At 37.5% G+C, this 22,490-nt stretch overlaps 1 protein-coding gene across 9 annotated transcripts in view; it reads left to right on the top strand.

The window, feature by feature from the left end:
* Positions 1–22,490, top strand: part of DLG2 (discs large MAGUK scaffold protein 2) — a 1,315,102-nt gene that overhangs the window by 636,936 nt on the left and 655,676 nt on the right. For all 9 annotated transcript variants that reach the window (XM_033207409.1, XM_033207408.1, XM_033207419.1 and 6 more), the window contains one exon: positions 17,472–17,596. In XM_033207409.1, the coding sequence (XP_033063300.1) occupies positions 17,472–17,596 (125 nt within the window). The remainder of the gene's footprint in view (positions 1–17,471; positions 17,597–22,490) is intronic.

The following is a 22,490-nucleotide window of genomic DNA, read 5'->3' as shown; positions in this document are numbered from 1 at the left end:
CAGTTTATGGGTATTCTGTCTACAATATTTGCCATATTAGAAATTAAAACTGAAAATTTTAAATGTAATTATTTATAAATAATAATAAACCCATTAAATATTAATGTAACTTTAAAAAATTAAAACTAGGTTTATTTTTTAAAGCCAAAAAGAGTAGTAAATAGAAGGGCATTGTTTTACATTTTCCAAATCTTTTAATGTCTGGCTTAATTTAATACAGCTGGATTCTCATATCTTTATAGGCCATTTTTTTCACTCTTCTGTGAATGGAGAAAGGCAGAATGTTTTCACAGCCTTTTCAGATAACTGTGGATATTCTTTGATACCACATTAAAACTTGACAAATGGTAGTTCTTTAAAGTTTAGCTTCTATGTGGAATCTGAAACTGTATCATTGAACTTTTTTTAACCATTACGCTAAAATTCATTCATCTATCTTGCACTTTAAATGAACCTTTTACTCATGTATTTGTATAATATGTATTGGTTAATTGAAAATTATTGATTTATTGATTCACCAAGCTGTGCAGATTCTCCAAATGTTGACACACTTCACTATATAATATCAAAAAATTGTATTTGTCAATATTATCACCCATTCTATCAGAAAAAAATGTTTAAGTCAGAAAGCTTGTCAGCTCATTGGTGGCGAATACAAAGTTTCCAAATTCTAATGTTTGTTTGAAAATTCAAATTTTGCTATTGACCACAAATATTGGCAATTTTTTTCCTTAAAACAACAATCTCGGAGGCCGAGACGGGCGGATCACGAGGTCAGGAGATCGAGACCATCCTGGCTAATACAGTGAAACCCCGTCTCTACTAAAAATACAAAAACTAGCCAGGCGAGGTGGCGGGCGCCTGTAGTCCCAGCTACTCGGGAGGCTGAGGCAGGAGAATGGCGGAAACCCAGAAGGCGGAGTTTGCAGTGAGCTGAGATCTGGCCACTGCACTCCAGTCCGGGCGACAGAGCGAGACTCCGCCTCAAAAAAAAAAAAAAAAAAAACAACAACAATCTCACTTTATTAGTTTTCAGGAATGTTTTGTGAAATACCCAAAACTGAATAACCAGTTTGTATATCAGTCATTCTTTTAAGTAAAACTGATGTTCAGTAAATATGTGGTTAGTTTAGCTTGCAACTGAAATAATTGCACAGTATTTTTATTTTCCTGTAGAAAACCACGTGCAATATACAACTAAAGTGTTTTATGTATATAGCTCACTGCATCACATAGAATATTATAAAGTTATGGACTCAAAGGTCAATATTTAAGAAAATTAATAATTTTAATGCCTCATCAAAGATATTCTTAAGTAAAATTAATTTTTTGTGTGAGTATATGGGAGTGAAGAACTCTATACTTACTAGCATACTTCGGCACCACTACGTAGTTTTGTACTAAGGCACCAACAGTTTTATCTGCCATTGCCTTTGTACCATCAGCACACAGGTGAACACAATGAAAAAGACAAATAACATATTATTATTATTTGATCTTGAAGATACTTTGAGTGCTACTAGTTTATAACCAATCCAAAAGGTATTACTATTCCTTTTGTTCTGGTGAAGAAGCAATAGTTCACAAAACTTAAGAGAATTGTTCAGGGTCACAAGCCAATAAATAGTAAAGCTAGAATCTGAACACAGCAGGAATGATTACAGAGCTTGTTTTCTTTATCCATTCCAAGGGAGTAGCACCTAATAGATGACAGCAAGTGTCCATTTCCATCCCTCTTGCCTAGTCAAGGTTGGTAAAGGAAAGGGTAAGTTTTAAAGCCTTGTTAAGTCAGAGGTACAGTTGGTTAATCACATGTTACTGTTTTAAAGGGAAGTTATTTTAAAGGAATACAAATTTATGGCTGTAGCAAATGAGAACCTACAGTGTTGCCAGAAAATACTAGAAGAAATAATAAGTGCACACCAACAGAAAAAAATCTCTAGTTATCTGCCAAAAAAAAAAAAAACTCATGGTTCAATAAAGAGTAAAAAGATATTATTTTATTCAACATTTAGAAGTTTTTTAAGATTTGGAATAGAAAAAAAAAACAGCAGGAACATCTAAACTGATTTGAGAGAAAATGAGAAAATTATACTTCTGGAATGAAAAGTGGTAGTCATAAAAGGGGGGGGGGGGGCGGTGCGGCGGGGAAGGCCGGGCGCAGTGGCTCATGTCTGTAATCCCAGCACTTTGGGAGGCCGAGGCAGAAGGATCAAGCGGTCAGGAGATAGAGACCATCCTGGATAGCACGGCTAAACCCCGTCTCTACTAAAAATACAAAAGTTAACTGGGCGTGGTAGCAGGTGCCTGTAGTCCCAGCTACTCAGGAGACTGAGGTAGGAGAATGGCATGAACCCGGGAGGCAGAGCTTGCAGTGAGCCGAGATAGCGCCACTACACTTCAGCCTGGGCGACAGAGCGAGACTCTGTCTCAAAAAGAAAAAAAAAAAAAAAAAGTGGTTAAAAAAAAAGTCATTCTCAGATGCTTGGAATTTGTCATATCCTGGTCAATAGAAAATGAAGAAATAGAGGCAGTGAAAATAGAAATAAAAGGATGAAAACAAGAGTTACTCAAGTGATAGAATCAATAAAAGTTGGTAAATGATGGATGAGAGAACCCAGGGAGAGAGGAGTCAATGGGAAATGGGAAATATTGTGCCGTACTCGTGCTATTCCCCATGTGTATGGCACATCTCCCCAACTAGACTGTAAGCTCTTCGAGAACAAGAACTGTACGTCTTTTATTTGGTTTGCAGAATTTGACACAATGTTGAGCAGATAGCAGATTCTCAAAGAAACAAATGCAGAATTAATTAGGTGATTCAAAGTTTAGCCTTCCTATGTTAAAACTTAAAGTAAACCCCTCACCTGACCCTTCCTTATTAGCTCAATCATACAAATGTTTTGGATTATTCTTCAATTTAGTTTAACTCATCAAACATTTACGGAGCATTTGCTGTCAATGGACATTAGATTCAGAGAGAGAAATATAATTGCAAATACAGTGGGGCCCCTGCCCTCCAGGTGCTGAGGATCTAGAGAAAGAGAGACACGATATGAATAGTGGTCCACTCACGTTGTGAATGAAGTTTTACGGAAGCCCAGAAGGAAGGGTCATCACATCTGCCTGAAGCAGTTGGAGAAAACATCAGAGATAGCAGTTGAGGTGGAGTTTGATATTTGAATAGAAATTCAACAGCAAAGAAAATAAGAATTACAGAATAGAAAATAGTTCAGTTCAATTCAGTTTATACAGGGATTTATTCAGCACTGTTCATATACAGGTGCTATGCAATTCTGACATGGAAAATGAATAACTAGGTTTTGATATTTTGCATTGATTCTCACAATAGAATAGGAAAAATAAATATATAAACAAGTACAAAACAATGTGCTGTGTGCAGTAATGAATTGTAAATCAGTTACAGAATTGTATAGAGGAGGAAAATGAAGGGGAAAGTGAGGAGTTACTCTGCGTCAAGCACTTTTCTTTACGTGTTCCATGGGATATATAAAGCTACACAGAAGAAAGTACAAGTTAGTTCACTGAATGGTGAGCAGTTTACAAAATGATGACGGTCAGACTATATCTCTGGCTTGCAGATGTGTTTTCTCGTCACAATGTTAGCCTATGGGGCAGTCATGAGGATGTGCTTCACAGCCTGCCAACTACAGGGAGCATAATTCACCTGGAACCCAGCTGCTAAGCTCTCAAATCTGAAATCTATTCTTGAGTTTGCCCCAACGGTTCCTCTGAGCCAGTGACCTAGTGCTGCACGGCTACTAAGGCGGGGCCTTTTCTGGGAGAAAAGGGGCTTCTCTGATGGACTCAGAGAAAAACAATGAAGGATACTTCCATCCTATCTTCCTTCTTTCTCTCCTCCTCTTTGGGATCGGAATTGCATGGTGATCTAATGGCTCTTCTAACCTTTCCTGGATGTTTCCCCATTTTCCCTCACAAGCATTTCCCCTCATAAAATTTTTACATTTAATCCTGTCTTGACATCTGCTTCTCAGAGGATTTGGACTAGCACAGCCTAATATATATTTATTGATATTCAATAATTTTCTAACATTTAAAAATTGAGATTTTACTTAAGGAAATTTGATTTCTGGCTTCTCTGGGGTGTGTGGAGGGTAAGACAATTATCCAATAAGAGGACCCCATTTCAGAGAGGCAGTAACCCATAAAAGCTGAGTGGCAGCTTATCCCTATAGATGAGATATGTTCTCAACCCACACTTCTATTTTGTTTCCAATATGAAGATCAGTTATCACTTACATTCTTGCTCTGTTGTTTTACCTCTCCTGGGATTCCTTCACCCTCCTATCTGTGTTTTCTGCCTTCATAGGCATTAGAGTTTGAGATTTGTTGTTTTGAGCACATCCTAGCATGTGAAGGAAGGAGTGAAGTGAGTCAGGTGTGGAAACCAGAAAACCAATGAGGAGAACTAAAGATGTTCTACACTAGACAGTGATGGTAGAAGGCAAGAGGAGCTGGATGGATTTGAGGGGTATTTCAGGGGTAGAGTCAACAAGATTTGAGTTTTAATAAAATATAGGGACTGATGGGGAGGCAGGAGTCAAGGATGACTATCAGATTTCTTGCTGTGGTAATAAGAATTGATGAGCATTCTTGTTTCTTTCTTATTTTCAACTGCACAAACCACTCTAAACAGATGTCTCTGCTTTAATACTTTTCAGAACGCAAGCAGAGATGTCATTAGGTTTGATGGGAATACAAAAGAGGGACTCACTCCATTATTACCAGCTTACACTGGAAAAATGATCAACAAATTAAGAAATTATGTTGAGAGTTAATGAGAATTACATATTTGCTGCCAGTGGCATTTCAGATACATAGTGTTACAGGACACAAGACTGATGTTACTTAGAAATTTTGTAGTTGGAGTATCATTGACAACATCTTAGATCAGATCTTAAGAATTCACAGCTTACATATTATATTTGATCCCATATTGCTCTCCTTGCTTTCTGACTCAATCCACCCAGCCTATTCTAAATTCAGCATTCTAAACACACAATGCCCTTGAATTAATCATGGCAAAGCATCACATTTGTCATATCGCTCCTTACTCAGATAATCCAGTTTCTCCAGGAAAGCCCATAATCCTAGGTCTGTCACTCAGAAAACTTTCTCATTACAGAGTTGTGGGAACCAAAGTAGATAACTTTGCTTAGAACTTTTTCCTGATATTCCTGCAATAACCCACCCTATTTTCTGACCAGCATCTTGACTTCCTTAAGTAGGCACTTGTAAGGTCTAGCACAGTATCTAATATATAGAAAGCACTAAATGAGTGTTACCTATTATTTTTTTCTGATGATGTCAGTATTTTTTTTTCATTCTCTCCATTAACACCAACATATTTCTCAAACTGAAAAAGACCCAAGCCTAAGCCTTGATTTACATATCCCAAACTGGCTTCCCCATCCTCACCACAGTCTTCTCATCTCATATACATCATCCCTGTCCAGCTATGTGTCACGTCATCTTTGATTCTTCTCTTTTCCACCCTTTCATGTTCCAGCCATCAGTAAGTCCTGTCATTTCTACCTTCCAATCATGCCTCAAATATTGCCATCCCCATTGCTATCAGCCTAGTTCAGATGCCATCAATTTCTGACCAGAGTTGCCTCTCTGTTCTCCCCTTCAGCACTCTCCAATGTTTGTACACAATAAAAAGTATAATCTTAAACTAGATCAGATAATGTAATGCCCCTGTTTTAAGCCTTTTATGACCCCAAAACCTACTGTGTCCCAAGCATATGACCCCCTGCTACCCTCTCTTACCTCATCTTGTCCTTCCTTTTCTTACCACTGCATAGCTATTCTGGTCCCATTTTAGTTTCTTGAACAAGTCAAGCTCTCTCTTTTCCTTAGGCTTTAGCACATCTTGTTCCTCTACCTAGAATACTTCACTGCCACACTACCTCACATCATACTCCTCTTCTCATTGTTCTCTCCTTCTACTCTAGGTCTTTCCTCAGTTTCACTGAAAAATGTTAGCCATTTTTTCTATCTTTACTATCTTTTTGTTTTTTAAATCTCCTGCTATCTTACTGGGAAACTTCAGTGTCAGCTACAAAATACCCTGGCTTGATCATCACTTCAATACTTGACCTTTACTCTTATAACTTGACCTTTACTATACTCATGTGACTAACACTGAGTGCTGCTTTATCTCTAAAATCTTGAACCCTGAAATCTGCCAATATCCACAGCCTGCTGCTCCCTCTTCCATCTCCTGCTCTCCATAAAGCTATCCATTGTATCTCCATCTTTTCACCCTATTCTGTTCTTCCAGTCAATGAGTATCCTCCTTGCATCTCATATTTTCCTATCCTTTCTAACATATTACTCATCACTTACAAAGTAAACCATATTTTTTCCCCAAGCCTCAGCCCTAAAGCAACCAAATCATCCCTTTCACTGTTCAAGATTACTAAGCTCTGTGGGAGAAAATCCCATAACACGCTGATGGCATCCCACCATGGTGCTGCTTAGCAGACTCCAGCTGATCCCTAAGTGTCTTTCTCTTGCCTCAAAGCTGCAGTTCCAACCACTTACAGCTTTACTTAAGTTCTCAACTTCATTCTAGACCTTTCCCTCTGATGTCTTGACTTCTAAATATAAGGAGTAAAGACATCTAATCAGTTAAGACTTCCTTCAGCCTCCTTTTCCTTTACCTTAAAATGACCTTTAATTTCTTCCACCTTAAAATAATACTATAACTTACCTGTAGGAACTCAGTTATTCTTATCTCAGAGAGTAAAGTATTCCTTCCCCTACCCATGGCTGAGTTATGCTGTGTCAAAAGCGAACTTATTTGTTCTAATGTTACACATGTTGTATAAGTGTAATATGTGTGTATGTGTCTGTGTGTGCATGTGTATACGTGCATATGCGCTCATTGCAAGATATATTTATAAGGAAAAATTAAAGATGGAGCTGCTCAAAATGACAAGAGAAAAATATCTACAATGCTGATAGTCACTGAGAACCACTATTAATAAATTAATGAGCATACTTCCAAACTTTTTAAATTCATGCATATTGTAAAGTGAGGTCAAAGTTTAAATCCTTAATTGTCTCCTACTTTATCTACAACTATTTTATAAAGATCTTTTCATGTCAGCAAATAAACTTATACAATACTATTTTATTTTGTGGCTAAACCACATGCAATTAAGTAGTACCTACAGGAGTACTCAAAGAGTCTGAACTCTGGGCCCCATTCTCACTCCTCCTTCAAGATTATGTTTCTTTATGTGCTCCCTTCTCTCCTGTACCTTCAATCTCCCTTTCCCAGGGGCTTCTTTCCTTTAGACTAAAGACATGCTTGAGTCCCCTCCCTGCCATCCTCCAAAATCTTTTCTCTGCTTTGTCTCCTTCTCTTTCGATACTGCCACATATCTTCCCTAAGGTTAAAAGTCTCTCTCTCTCTCTCTCTCTCTCTCTCGCTCTCTCTCACACACACACACACACACACACACAGATAATAATTTACTTTCTCTGTGTTTACTTTTCTTTGCTTCTCAGGAGTTCTTTGGTCTACAGTAATCTGGCATTCTCTTGTGGCCTATTTATTAAACTGCTTCCTTTATACCATCCCCCATCTTGTTAAAGCATTTTTATGTAAACATTTACCAAATGAAGCATTCTTCTGATGGCTTTTCTACCCAGCAGCTTCCAGAAAAATACAATTTAATAGAACAAACGATGGGGCATCCTAAATGTAATTCCTGGAGATTGTATAATTGTGAAAAAGGCTTTTCTTATTCCTGGACTAAGCACTTTGTTCCAGGACACATACATTATTAGATAGCATTTAAAAACTAAATAAAAAATTTGAGGAAAAAAATCTCTATTTAGCAATGGTAGTTAGAAATGTCTGCATTATTTTCTCGCCTTTACATCCTAGTGATAGACCTGGGGCTGTTCATCTTTAGATATTGTAACATGAGACAGAAAGTGGATGTGAGAAAGACTTAAAATAATTTTAACAAGTAATGTGTATGAAAAAGACACCTTTTTATTCTCTGTGCCACTCCAGATTTACTGTTCAAAGTGAAATGACTTCTGGGACAATTTGGAAGATTATTTGCCAACCAACAGACCTTTCTATCAAGTGACTTTTTCTCTTCTGGCATGTAGCCTACATAGTTCTTTATTTTAACTTCTTATTACCTGTTTCAATCTTTTTTGATATCTTTATTCTACCTAGTTATATTATTCGCTATTCTATTATCTTAATTGGCCAATGTTCAAGTGGTAGACTAGTAATTTTCAGAGTGCCTATCAGAAATTTACAGATTAGGGGCTGATGGATACTATATTTGAAAACAATAGGCCGGGCGCGGTGGCTCAAGCCTGTAATCCCAGCACTTTGGGAGGCCGAGACGGGCGGATCACGAGGTCAGGAGATCGAGACCATCCTGGCTAACACGGTGAAACCCCGTCTCTACTAAAAATACAAAAACTAGCCGGGCGAGGTGGCGGGCGCCTGTGGTCCCAGCTACTCGGGAGGTTGAGGCGGGAGAATGGCGTAAACCCGGGAGGCGGAGCTTGCAGTGAGCTGAGATCGCACCACTGCACTCCAGCCTGGGCGACAGAGCGAGACTCCATCTAAAAAAAAAAAAAAAAAAAAAAAATATATATATATATATATATAGTTTTATAGTATAAACTATATTAAGTTAAAATAAGTGTCTTTGCTGGAGCAAATATGCGAAGGTAAACTTGAATATTGATCATGGTTGACAAGTAGCAAAAGGAACAGATACGTGTTCCTAGGTTAAGGGAAGCATACAGGAATCTTGCGCGTGGTGAGAGGAATATACCATTTCAATATTATCAAATAGAACATGGGTATTAAAATGTTAAAAGAACATTGAGTCTTTTTTTATCTAGCTGTTTTTTATCTAAGGTTTCAATACTATAACCTAATCTTTCCCCTAAATTTAGTATTTCTGGCTAAGTTTTGTTTTAATGAAGAAAAGTAACATATATTATCAGTGTAGGTTAAAATGCATTAATCCATACTTGTTGCGTCAATAAGTAAGGCATGAATTAAAGAATACATTGTCTGACATCTGCTCTCCCTGACTGTCCTCAAACTTGTAAGGACCCTTTAAACAGTGCTGTGCATCAAACCAAAGTAATTGAACTAGCATTGCTTGATCATCACCCATGTGCTGTGCTCAGCACTCCACTGGTGCCTGTGTCATTTGTATTCATCTCATTATCTCCATTTGACAGATGACAAAACTAGACTCAAAGTCTAGTTTTGAAATTTATCCAATGCCACAAAGATATCAGTGGCAGAGCCAGTGTCCAAACCCAGGTTGAAACGACCCAGATCTATGTTTTTCCACTAAACCATACCACTTTCTTAGAAATGTTTTGAAATATTTTCACGATACTGATAGAAGTTTAAATCTTTTCCAAAAATCCAGTGAAGTGTTTCCTTATAACTAAAATTTATATTACTTCCCCATCATTGAATTAGTTTTTGAACTCAGAAGAGACAATGTGATATAATGGAAAGCAAATAGTAATTGAAGCCTGACAAATCTGCTTTTAAATCTGAATTCACTATTTACTTGCTTTAAGTCTTTAAGTAAGTTACTTCACTCCTCTCAGCCTCAGTTTTTTCTTTGTTTGTTTGCTTGTTGTTTATTTTTCAGTTTAATATATGAAAAGAGAATAATGCAATCTACCACATAGGAAATTATAAGAAGCATGGATTAGTGTTTAGCATAGAATAAACATGCAATAAATGTTAGTTCCCTTAATAATATTTTTAGTATTTTACTAGGGGCTTCATAATTTTTTTAAAATTCCCCTTCTTAGGTAGTTTAAATTATTTAAGCAATTTTATTATTATTAAATTATAGTTAATAATTTTCTTGTTAAAATTAAGTCATTTTAAATGTCTTCAGTGGCAATCATACTGTAGTTAAAATGTCACTCTTTTCTCACATTTATATAATCAACATTTTCCATTTTTATTAACAGCTCTGAAATTTTATTTTATTTTTTATTTTTAACTTTTAGATTCTGGGGGTTTATTAAAAAGTTATATCGCATGGTGCTGAGGTTTGGAGTATAATTGAACCTATCACCTAAAAAGTGAGCATAGTACGAGATAGGTAGTTTTTTGTTTTGTTTTTGTTTTTGTTTTTGTTTTTGTTTTTTGACGTTTTCTTTTTTATTAATTTTAAGTTTTGGGATACAGTTGCAGAATGTGCAGGTTTGTTACATAGGTATACATGTGCCATGGTGGTTGGCTGCACCTGTCAACCTGTCACCTAGGTTTTAAGCCCTGCACACATTAGGTTTTTTTTTTTTTTCTTTTTTTTTCTTTTTTTTTTTTTAATTATTATTATTATTGGCCAGGCGCGGTGGCTCAAGCCTGTAATCCCAGCACTTTGGGAGGCCGAGGCGGGCAGATCACGAGGTCAGGAGATCGAGACCATCCTGGCTAACCCGGTGAAACTCCGTCTCTACTAAAAAAATACAAAAAACTAGCCGGGCGAGGTGGCGGGCGCCTGTAGTCTCCGCTACTCAGGAGGCTGAGCCAGGAGAATGGCGTGAACCCAGGAGGCAGAGCTTGCAGTGAGCTGAGATCCAGCCACTGCACTCCAGCCTGGGCGACAGAGCGAGACTCCGTCTCAAAAAAAATATAATAAATAAACAAATAAATAATTATTATTATTACACTTTAAGTTCTAGGGTACATGTGCATAATGTGCAGGTTTGTTACATATATATACCTGTGCCATGTTGGTGTGCTGCACCCATCAACTCGTCAGCACCCATCAACTCGTCATTTACAACAGGTATAACTCCCAATGCAATCCCTCCCCCCTCCCCCCTCCCCATGATAGGTCGCAGTGTGTGATGTTCCCCTTCCTGAGTCCAAGTGATCTCATTGTTCAGTTCCCACCTATGAGTGAGAACATGCGGTGTTTGCTTTTCTGTTCTTGCTATAGTTTGCTAAGAATGATGGTTTCCAGCTGCATCCATGTCTCTACAAAGGACACAAACACATCCTGTTTTATGGCTGCATAGTATTCCATGGTGTATATGTGCCACATTTTCTTAATCCAGTCTGTCACTGGTAGACATTTGGGTTGATTCCAAGTCTTTGCTATTGTGAATAGTGCCGCAATAAACATGCGTGTGCATGTGTCTTTATAGCAGCATGATTTATAATCCTTTGGGTATATACCCAGTAATGGGATGGCTGGGTCGTATGGTACTTCTAGTTCTAGATCCTTGAGGAATCGCCACACTGTTTTCCATAATGGTTGAACCAGTTTACAATCCCACCAACAGTGTAAAAGTGTTCCTATTTCTCCACATCCTCTCCAGCACCTGTTGTTTCCTGACTTTTTAATGATTGCCATTCTAACTGGTGTGAGATGGTATCTCATTGTGGTTTTGATTTGCATTTCTCTGATGGCCAGTGATGATGAGCATTTTTTCATGTGTCTGTTGGCTGTATGCATGTCTTCTTTTGAGAAATGTCTGTTCATATCCTTTGCCCACTTTTTGATGGGGTTGTTTGTTTTTTTCTTGTAAATTTGATTGAGTTCTTTGTAGGTTCTGGATATTAGCCCTTTGTCAGATGAGTAGATTGCAAAACTTTTCTCCCATTCTGTAGGTTGCCTGTTCACTCTGATGGTAGTTTCTTTTGCTGTGCAGAAGCTCTTTAGTTTAATGAGATCCCATTTGTCAATTTTGGCTTTTGCTGCCGTTGCTTTTGGTGTTTTAGCCATGAAGTCCTTGCCCATGCCTATGTCCTGAATGGTTTTACCTAGGTTTTCTTCTAGGGTTTTTATGGTATTAGGTCTAACATTTAAGTCTCTAATCCATCTTGAATTAATTTTCATATAAGGAGTAAGGAAAGGATCCAGTTTCAGCTTTCTACTTATGGCTAGCCAATTTTCCCAGCACCATTTATTAACTAGGGAATCCTTTCCCCATTTCTTGTTTCTCTCAGGTTTGTCAAAGATCAGATGGCTGTAGATGTGTGGTATTATTTCTGAGGACTCTGTTCTGTTCCATTGGTCTATATCTCTGTTTTGGTACCAGTACCATGCTGTTTTGGTTACTGTAGCCTTGTAGTATAGTTTGAAGTCAGGTAGCATGATGCCTCCAGCTTTGTTCTTTTGACTTAGGATTGTGTTGGCAATGTGGGCTATTTTTTGGTTCCATATGAACTTTAAAGCAGTTTTTTCCAATTCTGTGCAGAAACTCATTGGTAGCTTGATGGGGATGGCATTGAATCTATAAATGACCTTGGGCAGTATGGCCATTTTCATGATATTGATTCTTCCTATCCATGAGCATGGTATGTTCTTCCATTTGTTTGTGTCCTCTTTTATTTCACTGAGTAGTGGTTTGTAGTTCTCCTTGAAGAGGTCCTTTACATCCCTTGTAAGTTGGATTCCTAGGTATTTTATTCTTTTTGAAGCAATTATGGATGGAAGTCCAGATAGGTAGTTTTTTAACCTTTTTCCCCTTCCCTCCTTTTTCCCTCTTGTATTTCTCAGGATCTATTGTCCCCATCTTTATGTTCATGTGTACCCGATGTTTAGCTCCCATTTATAAGTGAGAATATGCAGTGTTTGGTTTTCTGTTTCTGCATTAGTTAGGATAATGCCCTCCAGCTGCATCCATATTGCTGCAAAGGATACGATTTTATTCTTTTTTATGGCTGTGTAGTATTCCATGGTATATATGTACCATATTTTCTTTTAGTCCACCATTGATGGGCACCTGGGCTAATTCCATGTCTTTATTATTCGAAAGCACTACAATTTTAATGACTCCAAACTATCCCCACATTCAGATAAATGTACCACAATATTTTAACTATTTCTCCATTATATGGAAGTCAGTTTTCAGTTGTGTTTTTTTAACATTAGAAAAATAATACAGCAAGCCTTGAACACAAATCTTTTCATGTTTCTCTGATTATTTCTTTAAGATAAAATCCTAGATTCGAATGATCAGGTCAAACAGTATTTTAAAGTAGAAAAATTCTAAAAATCAAAAAAATTCCTTGTCAGTAGAACATTATATATAAATGAATGTGATTATAATATTACTACTTATTTTCCTCTTTTTTATTATATATAACCCCATTTTGAGAGTAATTTTCATTTGGGAAATAAACTTTTAATAAAAGTAGGACTTTCCTAGAGACATTGTATTTATCATATTTGTAAAATGTCTTTCCATTTTGTGGATTCTCTCTCTGAGAGGAGACGGTGTGCAGTACGTGAAACAAGAAGTCATTTGGCTAGAAAATGGGTTTGTGCTCATGGAGAAGGATCAGCAAATGTGAACAATTAGGAGAAAGAATGGTCCATGTCAGTGACATTCATCTGTCATGGAATCTGCCCAACTGCAAGGATACAGCAGCCCACCCAGAACCCTTTACAGGGTCTGCCCTTACCAGCGTGGCACCTCGAAGTTTCCATTGACTGCATCAGAGATCAACACTTGGTTAATTAGTCACAATTTTCAGCATCTAAGAGTGTCAACCAGGGGTCTGCCTGTTCACATGGAGAGATTGCTGCTCAGAGAAGAGAGGAGCTGAGATCTGTCCCTGCAGCTGGCAGGCTCTGGGACAATTGTCAGGGGATTGAAGTGATTCAGCCATAGAGAGCAGCAGGCCGCAATTTCACTGACAGTTTTACATCTGTCCCTCTCTCTGCTAAATGCTGCTGGCTGGTACTAAAGACTTAAAAGGGAAGGCTGGAAGAGAACAATAAAGGGAGGTGAAAGCTCTCTAAATCATTTCCTTAGCTGAATTAAGATGAATCTCTTGTAAAGAACCATGATGACTGGCCAGACCCAGCTGATAGACTAGTTTTAATTGAAACACAAAAGCTTTCAGGGATGCTTTGGGAAGAGAACCATAGTGCAAGTTATATTCTGTCTCTACCTACCTAGTTTCCATTGTGAATTTCCTAAATATATTCATTATTTTCCTCAGAGTGGGTCTGGGGACAGAGGAATGTATATTAGAAAATGCCAGAGCCACAGTTTCCTCCATATTGTAGTCAATTCAAAAGAAAAACAGTGGTTAAATGTTTCTAGGTTGCTGCCAAAGCTATTATTTCAAAGATATATTGATTCACAAAGTTTCGAGAATTTGACAGTGATATACTTCCCCCACTAAATGTCCCTAAAACATCCCCTTTTCTCTTTTGGCAAAAGCAGATTTCCTATATCTAGCCAGAGTCCCAAGAGAATTCTTTAAAATCATACAGTTTAACCTTTCAATAAATATCTGGGTCCCTCATGCCCAGTGACTAGCCAAATACCTCTTGAGTGAAGGACTCTCTATCCTTTACAGAGTAGTGCATCTCCAATCTGAACAGTTCTATTGTATCAGTCAGCCTTTAGCTGTACCACAGTTTGAATGCCTGAGCTTTCTGCTTTTTTATTTTTGTGATGACAGAGCAAATGGCTTCTACTTCCATATTATATTCCTTAACACATTGCAGATTTCTATTGTGTCCTTTTTGAGTCTTCCCGTTAGGGCACAAACATTCTCAGTAGGCTTGTTTTTCTGTTAATTCCTTCATCAAGTATTTATTGTCAATACTATGTGCTAGACAAGGCTCCAAAAAAACAAAGATGAATACTACACAGTTCCTGCCTTCTACAAGCCCAGCTTAGAGGAAAAATAGACTCAGAAACAGACAACTACAAAATAGCACAATGCATAACATAAGTAAGCATAAAAACCTACAAAAACACAGAAATGTGATCTATCTAAGGAAGGGTTGGGTGATAATTTAGTATTAACTTGAGCAAACACCGTCTGAGCCACATCTTCAAAAATGAGAAGAAATGAACTAGTCAAGGAGGAGATGTGAAGTTTCTGATAGAGAAAACAGCATACACAAACACCAAGAGATGAATTATAGTGAGGTCTGTGCAGTAAAGAACCCGCAGTTCACTTCAGTATTCCTGGGGGGTAAAGTGTGAAGCTGGAAATAAAGTTGACAAAGTTAAGAGTTAGATCACAAATATATTTCTCACATGACAGAGTTTTGAGTACCCTCTCCAAACACGTTGACAATATCAGGAGAAAGTGTTTGGGTATCACCCAATCCCTGCTTGCCTCCTTCCCTACTCTCCTTAATCAAGAAATTATTATCCCTGAGATGCTAACTATAGTGAGACCAATACACTCTAGTTGATGTGCTTAGAGCTTGACCCAAATTACATTGAAAATACTCATCCTCCCATTTTTTCTTTCCCAAACCTCTGAATCTTAGAGAACTGCCTCATTAAGTTCCCTAAACACTATCTCCATGGCTACATACTTGACAGTGCAGTTGAGGTTATACAGTACGTGAAATATACTGATCACTGGATGCCACAGTATCATTGCTTTTTTTGCTATGCTTTGAATATCCACGAAGGCAGAAACCATCTGGCCTTAACCTCTGCAGTCTTAATTTAGAGTCAGTTGCATAGGAAATGCTCAACCAATACTAACACAGTCATTTGGTGTCAATAAGTATTTAAAATCCAAAATGGTCCCTCGTATACTCTGCTCTTGTAAATTTCATGATGAAGGTACGTCTATCCAATTCTTCTTGCTTTCTTTGTTCCAACTTTATTGTCTGTTCCTTGGTGTGGTATACCCTTTCTCACCTAAGGGCTTTTACACAAGTTCTTCCCCCTATGTCAAAATGTTCTTCTCTATGTCACCAAGTCACTGTGTTTGGTTCTCTTAGCCACTCCTACACTCTGCATTTCCCCTTCATGTACCTTAAAAACTGACATATTTACTCCTGTAGCTCCAGGGCTTACTCTAGTGCCAGGTACAGAGGTGGTGTTTAATAACTTTTAAATAAATTCATGATTATATGACTGCTAATAAGTAATAACTGTTCAGTGAACACTAGACTTTTTCAAAGAGCAAACAGAATTAGAGAAGACATCAGAAGTATAAAGACATGGGATTTTAGTTGCCATAGCTGAATTATTCATTTCACCCTTTCAACATATGTAAGAAATATACAATTGCAAAAACAACCCTCTGGAACTCAGTTTTATTAATTCAGTCAATAAAAATTGCTAAACATTACCTTGACATTTGCAGTGGTATAGCTATCAAGTTATAGCTGATCTTGACATTGAACCTTTCTGACTAACCAAGTGCCCTGATTAATTTCTCTGAAATAACTACCAAATTTGTAGCCCTCATCTCTTTTTATCCCAGAGTGGAAATTAATCAAGTGATCATAAATTTAGTAAGCTATATTTGTTGTAAGAATATGTAGAGAAATGTAATATCCAGTGATAAGGGACTGGTTAAATAAGTGATATGTGACGTTGATGAAACATGACTAGCCATTTAAGATGAATAATTATAAAGACTGCCTAGCTACACAGAAAGGCCTTAAAATATAATGTGATTTGGAAAAAATTACCACACAACTGTGAAAACATATGTAGCTCTGGAGATGGGAGATGGGCATTAAAGGAGACTTTAGAAATAAGAAATAAATAATATGGTTTGTGGATTTGGGGGGACTTTTAATTATGCCTTACGTACAAATTTTAGAAAGATATACATATATATCCTTTAGATTTATATATATATCCATATATATATCCTTATATATATCTATCCATATATATCCTTATATATATATCTTTAGAAAGAGATAAAGAGATATATGTATATATGTATATGTATATACATATATATACACACACACACAGGATATCAGTTACTATAATCTACAGGAGTAAGTGTAAAGGCTTTATTAGGCTACAAACTACTCAGATTTACATGCTGCTACACTATTGCATGTCTTTTCTATTGTTATTGCAAATTAAAGTCTGTTTATTGTTCAAAAGTATCTCCCGCGCATTATGACTCTAGAAGAGGGCCCTGTCTTCTGAAGTGGAAGTTTTCTGTTACTTAGAAACACATTTATTTGACAGAGAAGTGATATTAGAACAACAATACCAGAAATAAGAAAATGAAACACCCAAGTTTACTCTTCTATTAAATCAAATTCTTTCATGTAACTTTTTTTTCCTTTTTCATATGAATGTATGATTTTTACAATTGACACTCTAATGATTCTTTATATTTTTTCATATTACACAATTTGTAAGTTTTTAATTCCTGCTTCATAAATGTGATTTTAATTGCTGCATAAAGGAAGCAATTTTTAAAAGCAAAAATATAATGCCTCTTGCATTCTTACAGTGCAGGAATAAACCTGAGTGTTTTTCCTGCCTTCCTTTTACTGCTAACCATGCACTTTATGGTTTAGCATACAAGACTGTTGTCACCTGATTTCCATTTGAATAGTAACATGATAATGCAGAGTGCAAGAGGAACTAGGTTTTAGGTGACAGACACGTCATTTAATATCTGCTTTTTGTTTCTACAGGGGAATTCTGGCCTGGGATTCAGTATTGCTGGGGGGACAGATAATCCCCACATTGGAGATGACCCTGGCATATTTATTACGAAGATTATACCAGGAGGTGCTGCAGCAGAGGATGGCAGACTCAGGTAAAGATCTGAAACATTAGAATGATTTTGAAAGTAAATCTGCTGCATTAATGAGACACGTTTGTACCTTTGAAGAATAATAATTCTACAAAAGTTCTGTACTTGAAAGATTTTTAAGGCAAGCTTCCTGAAATGACTTTGCAGATCTCTTGCTACTGATTGAATTTCAATAGTATTTGATTTGTGTTTGTTGGTGGCTACCACACTGAACACTGGGCCAGGCCCTGTGAGGAGGGGATGAAGATAAATCTTTTGTTTGGATGAGGCCTTCAGTCTAGTTGGAAAGAACATAGATATGAACTAATGGGCAAATAATATAATTATCAAAATGATACACTGTAAGTAACATTAGCAAGTAAAGCACTGTTATAGATATTGTATGTATTCTCAGATTCAGCAACCGTTTATAGGACTTTCTCTAGGCATTTAGAGAGGGAAAAATTGAGTCTAAAAAGAACATTCCCTGGGAAGATTTCCTCTGAGTCTTTAATGATAATTAAGATTTCACTAACCCTACAAATCTGAGTGGGAACACAGAGAACAGAACAAGTTGTCCCTCAGAAAAAAAAAAAAAAAAAGGGAAACCAGCTTGATTTGGGTGAAGAGCACAGAGTGACCTGACTCAGTGGCTCATGTCTATAATCCCAGTACTTTGGAAGGCCAAGACAGATGGATCACTTGAGGTCAGGGGTTCGAGACCAGCCTGGCCAGCATGGCAAAACCCCATCTCTATTAAAAATACAAAAAGTCGCTGGGCCTGGTGGTGGGTACCTGTAATCCCAGCTACTCTGGAGGCTGAGGCGGGAGAATGACTTGGACTTGATCCCAGTGAACTGAGATCATATCACTGCACTCCCGGCTGGGTGACAGAGTGAGACCATGTCTCAAAAAGCAAAAAAAAAAAAAAAAAAAAAAAAAAAGACACATGGTGAGTTTAGGTTGGTGGAGGGAGTGTAGCCAGGTACTTCTCAGTGATAGAGAGTAGTAGCTGCTTGAGCTGGGCTACTTTCTTTAAGGAACTTAATTGTGGGAAATAAGAGTTACCTTCATGGGGTAAATAACATAAAATGCTATGAGATCAAAATCTTAGCTAAAAGGCACTATAGATTGGAAAAATTAGAAGAGATTTTTCAGGAAGAATAACATGGCCTAATGTCATTTTAGCATCCCTACTAGGTTGTAAATCCCGTCAGGCCAAGCAGTTATATATATATAAGTGGCTCAATAAACTCTTGCTGAAGAAATGAATTTTTGGATAAGTAAATAAATAAAGTGTAGAAGAGGAAGAAGTGAAAATTAATGTGGGAGGTAAGATAGGAAGGATATAATAAATACAAAATATTTATGACAATTGTTAATGACTGTAAGGAAGAGTTTATTCAAGAGGAATCACTGCAATGGAGATTTTGCAGTAGGGGAGGGAGATTGGTCTTAACTCTGAATACAAAAAGCACAAGTGAAGATGTATAGCCAAAGAGCTATGGAGTGGAGGTGGCAGTTAGTGCATGGAAAATTACTGAGAGAAAACGTCAAGGGTAAGGGGAATTCTGGCTAAAGGGACTTGGCAGGATTCTTGTTGAAGGCAGGCCAAGCTGATAAATTATCAAGGATATGGGATAAGGAATTTGATCGGATACCAAGGAGGAGAAGTTTTTGATAAACTGACTCAGCAGTATTCTTGCTAAAACTGGGCTAACGAGACCAAATAAAAAGCCTAAAGTCAAGGCCTAATTGAGAGTAGGACCCAGAGAAGCCTGACTCAAATTTAATCAAGGACAGAGTCTTATTAAATAACACAAGTGAAGTCCTGTAGGTAAGAATGACTTTAGCTTGCATGGAGCCACATTGAGGACTGTGACTTATGGAGCAGAAATGTAAGCTTCATAGCACTTCTTCAGTCTGTTTTTTCATTAAGCATATAAGCTACTTTGCTGTTTTTCTTATGAATCAACCAAAAATACTTTTATTCCTTACCCAGTTTTTCTGATGTAGTGATTACTTTTGACAGCTGCATGTTTACAGCTTGAGGAAGAGAATCGCATTTTTTTTTCAGGCACATGTGCATCTTTTATCAACAAAAAAGATACTCCCACAGGAAATAAGCTTTTTGACAATCGAATTTTTAAGCTGAATTAACTAAATTCATTTCTGAATGAGGACATATCCCCACTAGAGTGAAAGGTTTGAAAAAGATGCTGTGTAATTCTATGAGTCATGGTGGGGATTCTGTTTGCTAACACTGGACCCTAAAGAAGCTCCATTTTTAAAGTTTAGAAATAGACTTGTTAGAGGATAATTTAGAAATGATCTCTAAATTATGATTATGGCGGGCCATAATCATAATTTTTAACCACTCTGTTTAACTACAAGAAGGGGAAAACCTCCACCCTTTAACCAAATTCTGGCTCTAAGCGTGAAATAGATTTTATGTTATATGTTTGCTCTACAATTAAGAATGAAAAGTGATGTCTCTGAGAGTGCCAGCATTCTTTGCCTGCAAACTTGGTGGCAGCCCCATGCCTACAGAGGTAAAGCAAAGTTCTGCTGTGCTAGAAACTTCATTCTTTCATAGTTGTAAAGAGAATAATGATAATGAAAGCTGACATTTCTTGAGATTTTATCATGTGCGGGACATTGTGCTAAGATAGATACAGAGCTGTCAGATGTAGACACACACACGTACACACACACACACAATCTCCTACTTCAGTAGCCATATAGGTAGGTACTATTATTGTGGCCATAATAATAAGGACTCAGAAAATTAAGGCTTAATGATTTTAAGGTCACCCAGCTAGCTTTGATCACATTAAAAATCCAGTTCTGAATGTCACTTAGGTACTCTCTAAACTCTCATGTGTTGGTAGAATTCCTACATCATGTGGTCTCTGCCTAAAAACTCCCAAAGGTAGTGTTTTCACAATGTTAAGAGGTAATTCTGGCCGGGCGCGGTGGCTCAAGCCTGTAATCCCAGCACTTTGGGAGGCCGAGACGGGCGGATCACGAGGTCAGGAGATCGAGACCATCCTGGCTAACATGGTGAAACCCCGTCTCTACTAAAAATACAAAAAACTAGCCGGGCGATGTGGCGGGCGCCTGTAGTCCCAGCTACTCGGGAGGCTGAGGCAGGAGAATGGCGTGAACCCGGGAGACGGAGCTTGCAGTGAGCTGAGATCCAGCCACTGCACTCCACCCTGGGCAGCAGAGCGAGACTCTGTCTCAAAAAAAAAAAAAAAAAAAAAAAAAAAAGAAAGAAAAAAAAAGAGGTAATTCTGAATATTACAGAGTTTGTTATTTTTCTATTGAGCCACAATTTCCCTTTTTTTTTTTTTTTTTGGCCTCTACCCATTGGTCCTTATTTTGGCTTCCTGGAGCCAGGGCCATGACCTGTGACTATGTGTATAAATATTGCCTACTAAGGTTGTACAGCAAACAACCTGCACAATTTTGTACAGTACTTCTAACTAGACCAACAAAATTCACCTTCTCCCCAATCCACATTACAGCCTTTGCCTATGTACAGACAGCTAATAAGTATAGGTTTTCAGTATTTGGCAGGTGGTCTAGTCCAAGGCATACGTTTTATAGAGGGGGATTCTGCAGCTCAGACAAGTGACTTATGCTGAAGCATAAATCATTTGGGCATCCTATTTCACTACAATCTGAATGTCCTGACTCAAATAATTAAGATTCTTAGGTAGTGCTAAGAGACAGTAACACCAAAGCCTGAACTAAACCTGTATTTTTTTCTCAGTGTGACGGGAACACTGAGGCTGGACCAACAAGCCGTGAGGAGTATGTTTTATCTCACCATTAGTCCTTAAGGACATGGAAGAAGGACATTGTAATTAGCTCTGGAAAGATGTGGGTTCTAACTTCTGTATAGAACACAATTGACCTTGGACAAGTTAAACTCACTTAATAGCTGCTTTCTTATTTTGTAAAGTGGTGACAATAATACCTACTTCACTGAGATGTTCTGAGGTGGGATAACCGAACTCCTTAGCAATGGCAGGCACATAATTGGTGCTCAATAAATTTTACCACCGTTTTCCCCTTTCTCCTTACCTTCTCTGTCTGTCCCTAAGCAGTTTTTCCTCTCCTCTTGCCTCTGTTTCTTTCTTTTCTTCTCTATCCTCTATCCTTATACCTTCTACCTTTCCTTCTGTAGTCTCCTTTCACCCTCTATGTTCTTCCCTAAGTTTCCTGTCCCTATCTTTTCACATGCTTTTTTTTTCTTAGTCATAACATGGAATTAAAGACCATTAAAAAAGTAGGTATGATGCAAAAAACGGTTCTATACTCCTGTTCTCAAGTTCATAATGTAAGTCGCTCAACCTGCTATGTTTCCTTTGCTTAAAAAAAAAAAAAATTCCTATAAATTAAACATAGTTTTCTTTTTTGTAAACAATTCCTTTGGTGTTTCCTTTGAGTTAGAGACACTTAAATTTCTTTAAAATGTACCTTTGCATTATAAATTGCTATGGCCTGAATATTTGTATCCTCCCAAAATTCATCTGATCCCCAATGTAATGATATCAGGAGGTGGGACCTTTGAGAGATGATTAGGTTCTGAAGGTGGAGTACTCATGCATGTCTTTGTAAGAGAGATCCTGACTTATATTAGTGCCCTCATAAAAGCTTCTTTGCCCCTTCCTTTATGTGAGGACATATCTAGAAGGTGTTATCTATGAACCAGGAAAAGGGCCCTCACTAGACATCAAATCTGACAGTGCCTTGGTTTATAGGCCATTTAGTTTATGATATTATATAAGAGCCCAACAGACTAAGATATAAATTATATTTTTGACAGTTAAATAACACTAACATTTACAGAGAAGCTAAGCTCCAGAGAAATAAGGTGATGGGTTTGCTCCAAGGAGAGTAGTAATCT

This window comes from Trachypithecus francoisi, unplaced genomic scaffold (assembly GCF_009764315.1).
Source record: "Trachypithecus francoisi isolate TF-2019V2 unplaced genomic scaffold, Tfra_2.0 Lachesis_group8, whole genome shotgun sequence".
Lineage (NCBI taxonomy): Eukaryota > Metazoa > Chordata > Mammalia > Primates > Cercopithecidae > Trachypithecus > Trachypithecus francoisi.
This window is presented reverse-complemented; position numbering and strand designations above follow the sequence as displayed.